This window comes from Cololabis saira, chromosome 15 (assembly GCF_033807715.1).
Source record: "Cololabis saira isolate AMF1-May2022 chromosome 15, fColSai1.1, whole genome shotgun sequence".
Taxonomy (NCBI): Eukaryota; Metazoa; Chordata; class Actinopteri; order Beloniformes; family Belonidae; genus Cololabis; species Cololabis saira.
The window spans coordinates 24326952-24337121 of record NC_084601.1 but is presented as its reverse complement, the minus strand read 5'-3'; the positions used below and the strand labels follow the sequence as shown (position 1 = coordinate 24337121).

At 41.6% G+C, this 10170-nt stretch overlaps 1 protein-coding gene across 1 annotated transcript; it reads right to left on the bottom strand.

The window, feature by feature from the left end:
• Window positions 1–322: 322 nt before the first annotated feature.
• Window positions 323–2006, bottom strand: tmem200b (transmembrane protein 200B). Its single transcript, XM_061742031.1, has one exon. It carries the CDS (start codon window positions 1962–1964, stop codon window positions 819–821), a length of 1146 nt encoding a protein of 381 aa, XP_061598015.1. The 5' UTR covers window positions 1965–2006; the 3' UTR covers window positions 323–818.
• Window positions 2007–10170: the final 8164 nt, after the last annotated feature.

Here is a 10170-nt window from a genome sequence, read left to right as displayed (position 1 = left end):
TGTCCTCATCACTTTAATTTCGTCAACAAATCCTGCCTTGAAGTAGGACCAAGCGTCTAGACCAGGGGTCTCGGACTCCAGTCCTCGAGGGCTGTATTCCTGCATGTTTCAGATGTTTCCCTGCTTCAGCACACCGTGATAAAAGGAGCTGTGACACCAACAGAGCTGTCCAGACCTTGATGACAAGCTGGTGACAACCATTCATTTGAATCAGGTGTGTTGATGCAAGGACTGTGGACTGGAGTCCAAGACCCCTGGTCTAGACTTTTGTATGCCTTCAAGCTTTGCTTTGTGTATTTCCCCAGCGTAGAAATTAAGTACATATAAATATCAGGAAACTGGATTCGTGGCCAAATATTAATGTCCATGGACCACTGGTTCTTCGGGTAACTGTACGGGTCACTGTCAAGTCCAACTGCCTTTAATTTAAGCCGATAATCGGCTGTTATCCCGTCTTCTCCAGTAGTTGCAGCTGTTTTTGCGGATGTTTTGCCACTCAGTGTGAGTAAGGGGGCGTGGTCCAGTGGGGAAGTGACATCAATGCAGACCCTCTATAGTTTCAGAAACTCATCCCACCAGAGTTTTACCAACAGAACCTTACAAAGGGCCCTGCCAAAAAGCCAGAAACGGCACTGTCGCTGAATGATATCAAACATCAGCCACATGGAGCCAAGTGAAGGCCATTCCCTCAACATTTCACCAAAGACGGAGGAAAAAGGCCAGGTTTGGAATATCCCGGGCTGGATCTTCTAAAAATCTGGAGTTTGAAGACGTTTCTATGTAGAAGTGTCCAGTGTACAGTGAAGCTCAAGTAGCCATCACTGGAAAGGCCCGGAGCCAAAACTCTTATCCGAGTTGGAGCACTGGTGCTCGAGCTGGTCCAGCAGTCTGTCCACCGAGTCCTCTTTGTTCTCCAATTTCAGGTAGCGTCTCGCCCCACCCAGGTCTAGCTGAGGCCAGCTCCCGTGGGTTTGTTCCTCGGCACACTGGGTGGGGATGTCCACGCAGACCTGAGAACTGGTCTCTCTGCTGGTCTTTTCCAGCGTATTTATCTGAAACATCTCAACAGGAGTGCGGAGTCCTTCCTCCTGATGGACTGGGGTTCGGGCGATGGAAGGGTGAGTCCTGCAGCTCATGCTGTAGCAGCGCCTCGGCTGGGCCTCTGGGACGGCCACCTCCTCCATCCCCAGCGTGGACATGGAGGTCGCTCCCACCAGCCTGCCGCCGCCTCCAGCACCCGTCTGAGTGTCACTGCGTGAGTCGAGGGAAGACGGCGGCTCCGACTCGTGGTGGTGGAGAACAGCTTTCTGGTAGATTCCTTCTGCACTGTTCCCGGGTTCTGTGGTGGTTCTGGTCTGGAGTACTGGTTCAGAAGTCGCCATGTGGTGCAGACACAGGATGTTGACGTGGGCAGCAGGTAGACTGCTCACCCACTGGTAGTGTCTGGCCATGGAGTTGGACGCCGCCATCTCTCTCAGTCCTGCCGAAGGAACCGCCGCCGATACGGAGCAGATGACGTTTCGCATCTGAGCCAGCAACATCTGAGTCTCCCTGTCCCGGTTCTCGTACAGGACGGTGTTGGCACATATGAGGATGAAGAGGCCCACCCCCATGATGACAGGCCCCAGCAACTTCATGCGCTCACCGTGGAGGACGTTGGTTGGAGATAAGAGCTTGCTAGCGCCCAGGCTCCAACCGGACATCTCCGACTCGGAGATCCCCTCCTCGTCCGAGGCTCCCAGGATGGACGACCCCGATAACCTGTAGGGCCAGTAGCCGGCCACGGCCAGGGCCGTGCCAACAGCCACCACCACCACCCCCAGCACCAGGAAGGCGCCGGGCATGGAACGGATGCGAAGCCTTCCTTGAACGACGCTGTCCTTCTTCTTACGGCCTCGTAAGGAGAAGCGAGACTTCCGCGGGCAGGAAGTTGGTGAGACTCCTCGGGACTCCTGAGGCTTCATGGTGCAGGAAACTCAAAAGGTTCTGGTCCCGGTCACAGCTCGCCAGAGGACTAGAGATGAGAACAACACAAATAGAGTTGGTATCTACTTTTAAATATTTAGGATTTTTAATTGATGACCACTTGTCTTTTAAGGAGCACATTCAGTATGATGTAAAAAAGCTGAGGCTTTTGTTAGGATTCTATTATAGAAACAAGTCTTGATTTTCTTTTGATGTGAAACAGAAACTAGTAAAGGGACCGTTTTACCTGTAATGGACTACGGAGATGTGTTGGATATGAATGCATCTGTTCATCGTCTTCGAATGTTGGATAGTGTGTATCATGCCGCACTGACATTTATCACAAACTGCGGTTCTCTCACCCATCACTCAGTGCGTTTACATGGGAAGTTTAATTCCTCTTTAATTCAGAATTAAAATTAAATCCAATTTAAAATGAGTAAATATTACCATGTAAACACCTAATTCCGAATGAAAATGGCCATTCCGAATTAAACTTAATTCCGAAGTAAGTGGCCGGTTTATTCCGATTTTAAATCCGAATAGAATAATTCTGCAATCATGTATACACTCATTCCGCTTTAAATCAATTCCGGTCTTTCTGCGCTGCCCATTCCCTCGCCCGTCTGTCGCCATGACGCTTATATTCCGCGCTGGGCTTGTTTTCCAAACAAAGTTTCAAGATTTCAAGATGGCAGCACGCAGTAAACGGTGGTCAAGAGCAGAGACGATTTATTTAATAAATAGCTTGGAAGACCTGGAAATAATTAAAAGAACAGATGGCAGGAAACATAAAAATTGTGAGCTTTTCAAAGTTGTGGCGGCTAAGTTTGTTTTTGTTCCGGTAGACGTAACTTCCGGTCCGCCCCCCTATCCAATCAGAACCTTCCCAACCCCCAGACCTTAAGCAGAATTGGATAAAGCCGATCAAATGTGTTTTCCATGTAAACCTCAATTCGGAATTACTATTTCCATGTAAACTCTAAGGAAAATAGTTTAATTCGGAATAATTAAATTCGGAATAATTAATTGTCATGTAACCGTGGCCACTGTCTTCTCTACACTAAGGTAAACTGGTCATCGTTACAGGCTCGTCGCCTCAGTGACCGGTATATGTTCATTTATAAAGCCATTCTGGGTAAAATTCCTTTTTATTTATCTTCTCTTTTAACATGGAAACAAGGAGGTTACAATCTCCGCTCAATGGACATTTTGCATTTGGTTGTTCCAAAAATAAGAACGGAATTTGGGAAGAAAGCTTTTAGGTTTTCAGCATCAGATGCTTGGATCCGAGCTGCATTTACGAAACCTAATACCTGCGACTGAATTTAAAGCTCTGATGAAAACAGTGGAGTTCAGACGGTCTGTATGCAATTGTCTTACTACGGAAGAGTATTAGGGCCATGCAGGAGAAAAAATATTTGAGAGGGGAAGATTTTTTTTATTGTGCACTTCGAGAAAAAAGTTGAAATGTCGAGAAAAAAGTCGAAATGTCAAAATTTATATTGAAATACAATTTCAAGAATAAAGTCGAAATTTCGCCTTTTTTCTCGAAATTGTACTTCAACATTATTCTCGACATTTCAACTTTTTTCTCAACATTTCAACTTTTTTTTCGAAGTGCATAATGAAAAAAAAATCTTCCTCCTCTAAAATATTATTTTTATTTTTCTCCTGCCTGGCCCTAATACTCTTCCGTACCTTATAAACAGCAAACTTCAACTATTTTTGTCTTTTATCAATCAGAGTAGCTTTACTCCACAACTCCAAACTCATCTGGTTGACTCCAGATGTGAGAAGTACTGACAACCATTAGCTTCTGTTCGTCTCTGGGTCCATCGTACCAACATCAGAACATCCCTGATGACTGAGCTTCAGCCAGCTGTCAACTCCTGGGGTTCACTTATGTTTTCCTCCACAGCTGTGAATGTTTCATAACAAAGACATAATTATGACTGTCTCTGTGTTTTATGACTTAAACACATTATTTGTCTGTTTTTGTGGATCAGTTTTGTGATAAATAAATGCAGAAAAGCTAAGTTAATTTCAGGGGCTTCATGTAGGTTTTCTCATCGCTGCGCAGAGTATGACCGTAAAGATGACATGATTTAGTCTGATTTATCTTCACTATTATTATTTATACATTTATTTTATTATTTAGTTTCATGATGTTCATCTTAATGGACATTATTGTAATAATCAATTGGATCAAAAGATATCTGAAGATCGCAAATTTCGGCTTTTTTCTCAACATTTCAACTTTTTTCTCGAAATTGTACTTCAACATTAATCTCGACATTTCGACTTTTTTCTCAAAGTGCATAATGAAAAAATAATCTTCCTCCTCTAAAATATTATTTAAATTTTTCTCCTGCCTGGCCCTAATACACTTCTGTAGAGGGAAGAACAACCAATAGACAAATATATATAAAGTATTTAATAATTGTGTAACCCAGACAGAAAGAAAAAACACACAAAATGAACTCTTTAAAATGAACTAACTCCTTAAAAATAAAAAGGTAATTACGCTAAACCAAAGAAAAACAAACAATAAAAACTCAGACACAGAGAACACAACAAAATCCGATATCAAATACCAAACGAGAATGTCAATACACCAGGAAAACAGAGACCAACTCCACAGACCGTGATATCGGCTCTCCTGGACACAAGTCTTGCTTTCGCTGCACTGCTCACCAGCGGTAATCACCGCAGAAAAGAACCCGATCCTTTAATCCGTTTAAACACTTCTGAGAAGCCTTCTGCTTTGGAGCATCAACATTTTTAAAGACTTGTCTGTCATTCTCCAGTCACCGGTAAAAACTGTTCAGAACACGCTGAAAGAATCTGCATACAGACTTGAAACACACTCCAAACACGTCAGCAGGGCCATTTCTCATTTCTTGGGGGCCCTTTGACCTTAAGGGGACAACAATGCGTGACAGGAAGAGGGAAGTACGGAAGAGTATTAGGGCCATGCAAGTGAAAAAATATTTGAGAGGGGAAGATTTTTTTTTTTATTGTGCACTTCGAGAAAAAAGTCGAAATGTGGAGAATAAAGTCGAAATATTGAGATTAATGTTGAAATACAATTTCGAGAAAAAAGTTGAAATGTCGAGAATAAAGTTGAAATACAATTTATAAAGTGGAAATGTCTCCTCTGGCCCATCAAATCCAGTTAGGAGAGCGAGTGACAGCTATGCAGCGGCAGCCGTAATTTAACTAACTTACATCCTTGGAGTTTAACGTTAAGAGTACGTTTCTGAAGTTATGCAACTGTATATGCGTTTCAAATCAATATCGGAAAGCCAATTTTGACTTTTTTCTCAACATTTTGACCTTTTTACCGAAATTGTACTTCAACATTAATCTCGAAGTGCATAATGAAAAAAAATCTTCCTCCTCTAAAATATTATTTTTATTTTCCTCCTGCCTGGCCCTAATACTCTTCCCTAGGGTAAGATTCCATGAAGCCAAACAAAAAAACAAAAAAACAACGAGCAATTGGTTTGACGGAAAACTCGACAATTCTGACTTTACTAGTTCACAAATTTGTGAGAAAACAAAAAGGAAAACAAGAGTTTTTAAACTCATAAATGTGTTTCCTCTTGCAAATTTGAAGACATGCACCATCTCTATCTGATCTGAAACATTGTAAAATTAAGTGTACAAACTGTACAAAGTGACGAATTCTTGCTGGAAGATTTCTTGAATTTGTAGTTTAGACACAGTTTTTGTTTTCTCAAAGACAGTTTATAGGGTTTAAAATTCAAGATGTTTCGTTCCATTTGTTTATAAGGTAAATTCTGACTTTTTCTGTTTTTTTTAGTTTTTTTTTAAATTTTTGTCTGCATATATATTAATGGTTAATACCATGTTGGTAAGAACCTAAGGCATATATATATGCATTTTTAATATAAAATATTTATCATATATTTATAATATATCATATATATTTATTTTATTAATATATATATATATATATATATATATATATATATATATATATATATATATATATATATATATATATATATATATATATATTTATTTATTTATTTATTTATATACACATACACACATACATATATATATGTTTTTCTGTTATTAATCGGTTAATAAAATAATCATTTCTGATGTTTTTTTATTTTTTTTATTTTTGCATTTATCAAGTCAGTTTCTTTTTTAATTTCTTTTGTTTTATTTAACCTTTATTTATCCAAAGATGTCCCATTGATATACAAGATCTCTTCTTCCAGGGAGTCCTGGACAGCACACATACGTTTCATATATAAGACAATAAAACATACATATACGATGAACATAAGATACATCAAATCAACATCTTAAATTAACTTTGATTTAAAAACCGCGTTTTCCCTGAAGGGCTGATTTTAAAATACCTTTAAACACATTTACAGTACGGGGTTGATTTTATCTTGCAACTCCCATAATGAAGGGGAATAAAAGAAAGATGAGGTGTGACCGAGATCTGACTGTTTAGCGGACATTTAAAATCATCCCAGTTGCTGCTCGTCTCCAGTTTCTGAAATTTCTTGCACGTTTTGAGTTCATAAAGTTATACTGTCAGAATATTTCTCAGCCTTTTTCACGTTTATGATGTTAGAGTTTTCAGTTTTGTGACTTTATTAAGTCATAAATTATAAGTGTTATGCAATTATTTAACTTACTACGGAAGAGTATTAGGGCCATGCAGGAGAAAAAATATTTGAGAGGGGAAGATTTTTTTTTTATTGTGCACTTCGAGGAAAAAGTCGAAATGTTGAGATTAATGTTGAAAAAGTCAAAATTTCGCCTTTTTTCTCGACATTTCGACTTTTTTCTCGAAGAAAAAAAATCTTCCTCCTCTAAAATATAATTTTTATTTTTCTCCTGCCTGGCCCTAATACTCTTCCGTAAGTTAATGACATTAGAAGTCGGATGTCTTTTTTTCTTTTTGTCCACTGCGCAGCACAACAGTCTTCCTCAAACTGCCCCAATACTGCTGCTTTAGCTCCGTTGGCCTCTTTAATATTTATCTATGTTTATTTTACCTCAATTTGAATTTAAACTTTAAAAATGCAGTCTACTTTTTTCTTCCAATGTAACAGATTAATTCCAAGGTCATCTTCATGAATCGGTGGAGTGTTAGTGACGGAGAGACCGTCAGCAGAATGGTGCCCAGCAGGGGCCCAGGGCCCCCTCAAAGCTAGAGCCGTCCCTGTCATGGATGTTAACTCCTGGAGCTACAAGTTGCGCCTCGTGCAGAGTAAATGGCACGACTGGGTGCGGAAAAATCAAATGCATAAATACCTGCTTTTAGTGTGACAGAAGCTCCACGAGCCCAATCTGCATAAGCACCAGACAGACGCGTGGAAACGTCCCGATTTAAATCCACTCGCGGAAAAGCTGGAATTCATCCGCAGACAGCAGGAAAGCGTTTTTAACCCCAACTGGCTCTGGACTGCCGAACCGAGCCTGGCCGGGCTGCAACTCTGGGTGGTGATGGGAATGTGAGAGTGAGCGAGCTGCAGCATCCCATCATCCTCATCCCCATCACCCTCCTCATCCTCATCCTCTCTGACACTGACTCAAGCACAAACTCACCTGCATCCCTCTCTCTCCGCTCGGAGCTTTCAGAGTTTCTGCTCAGACGTGCAGAACATCCGACCCGAGCCCGCTGCACCGGGACCGACCGGGACCGACCCGCCCGGACCCCGAACACACCTGACCGGAGCAGAGCAGACCTTCCCGCTCCACTGGCCGCGATGCCCCCGGCTCCGGCTCGGCTCGGGTCTGCTCGGCTCGGATCCGGCTCGTCACAGAGCCGCAGACACCCCCGCTGCAAGTAACGCACAACCCTTCAAAATAAAAGCCCCCGGCAGCAACAGCTGAGGGTTGATCCGTCCCGGGGCCCCGGATCAGCTCCGTCCCGGGGCCCCGGATCATCAGCTGCTTCCCGGGGCCCCGGATCAGCTCCGTCCCGGGGGCCCGGATCAGCTGTTTCCCGGGGCCCCGGATCAGCTCCGTCCCGGGGCCCCGGATCAGCTGCTTCCCGGGGCCCCGGATCAGCTGCTTCCCGGGGACCCGGATCAGCTGCTTCCCGGGGACCCGGCAGGGCCGTTGTTGTGCCGTATTCAGCACCCCTGCCGTGAAAAGCACCCACTCGTATATTCAATGATAAGTAGACCAAGAAAAAAAACAACACACTGACACTTCAATATATTTATATATACACACTCACACAAACACATACTTAGGAGTTTATATTATATATATTTACAAATATTATGGAAGACAACACAGTAAGCAGGCTATTAATGACATCAATAACCATTTACCCGATTTTTGTTATCTGTGACTGTGATTGTGGGAAAGTATGACTATTGTGGAATCCATGAGCGCATTTAAACATGAATCATTAACACAAAACTGGACGCTAAACAGAACGTGACACGGAATGAGAATATCATTTTTGTCAGACAAGGGGGTTCTTTTCACTGCCAATTTCTGCTGGTTTGCCAAAAAATGCTTCCTAATGGTTTTCTACCTTTGTAGAGCTACAATTTTACTGTGTTTTACTCCCTAGATTAGATTTAGATTAGATTAGATTAGATTATTTATTTACTGTACCCTTCAGTAAATTTGGTTTACAGTGAGTGATTCATACAATCCAAAACCATACACTCAACAACACAGGACAAGATAAAGTGATGACAGTGCTTTGGCTAAAAGAACAAAGAACAAAAAGGATGGCCCCGGATATGAAGCAAGATAAATTAAAACATCAGTAGATAAAAAACACTAAAATATTCAAACCAAGCCAAAGGATAGAAAATGTGCCTTTTCATAAAAACAAGATAAAGGAAACAATACAAAACATAAATACAAGGTTATGTTGCAGTTTCTCTCACTTGTTAATAGCACTGATTGTCAGTGGTTGACATTTCCCCCAGTTTGTGTTTCTGTTTTGCCCTGCCTGTTTCCCATCTGCCCTGATTGTTCACACCTGCGTCTCGTTACCCCCTTGTGTATATCTGGTCTTGTCTTTCCCTTGCTCCTTGTGGTTCCGTCCTGTTTCTTTCCTCCATGTGTCCTGCCAAGTTTTTTGCTCTAGTTTTTTTATCCCTGTTTCTGTGTGACTTTTGATCCTGCCAAGCAGCGCTTTTGGTTTTTGGTTCTTGCCTTTTTGTAAAATAAACCCTTTTTTGTTGAACTCCTGTCTCTCGATCTCCTGCATCTGGGTCCTCACCACACCAGCCTGACACTGATGGCTGCTGTTACAAAGCTGTTTTTGTAGTGTTTGGTTTTGCAAGCAAGTACCATGAACCTCTGTCCTGAGCCCACTTCCTCCCCCCCCCCCAGTGGCCCTTGTCGCTTGCCAGGCCGTCATTGTAAATTAGAATGTGTTCTCAATGACCTGCCTGGTTAAATAAAGGCCAATGACTGAATGAATATCAAATAAAGCGTTTTTTTTCTCTTTATCGTATAATGTTCACAAAGTGTATTGCAATTCATGTCATGGGTAGTGTATTTTGAAGGATCAAATACTCAAAATCCCATATCAATTTTACATTGTGTAAGAAATGATTGGCGTGGCAATCAAACTTTGACAATCGACTGTGCGCGTGTGCAGAACCAGAAAGTAGCATTTCTCGGCCGGTAGCAAGGATTGGCAGAACACCGGCCCAAGCCTCCATGGGGCCCTAACCAAAGTGTGATTTTGGGGCCCTCTATTACTGCCAATAATACTGATCATTGATCATTCACACACCCACTATAAACTTATTTCATGTTCTTCCCTGTCATTACAAATGCACTTGTAAAACTAGATGTAAGAACTTTTTGTTGTAGTTAGATTTTAATCCACAGTGATTAAGATAAGATAAGATAAGAAAAGAAAAGAAAAGAAAAGAAAAGAAAAGAAAAGAAAAGAAAAGATAAGAGAATCCTTTATTTTCTCCCTCAGTGGGGAAACTCACTTTGTTGGCAGCAGTACACTTAAGACACACAAGCAGGGGAGGGGTAAAAGAAAAGTAAAAAGTCAAAAATATATATAATTACAAAATATGAACAGTATATACAGTACATTGAAAAAAAGAAACAGTGCAAAAAAAGCAGGTAGAATGTGTGTATGGTGGACAGGCAGATATTGCACATATGGTATTTTTATTGCACGTGTTATTGTCCGTTAACTACTGAGAG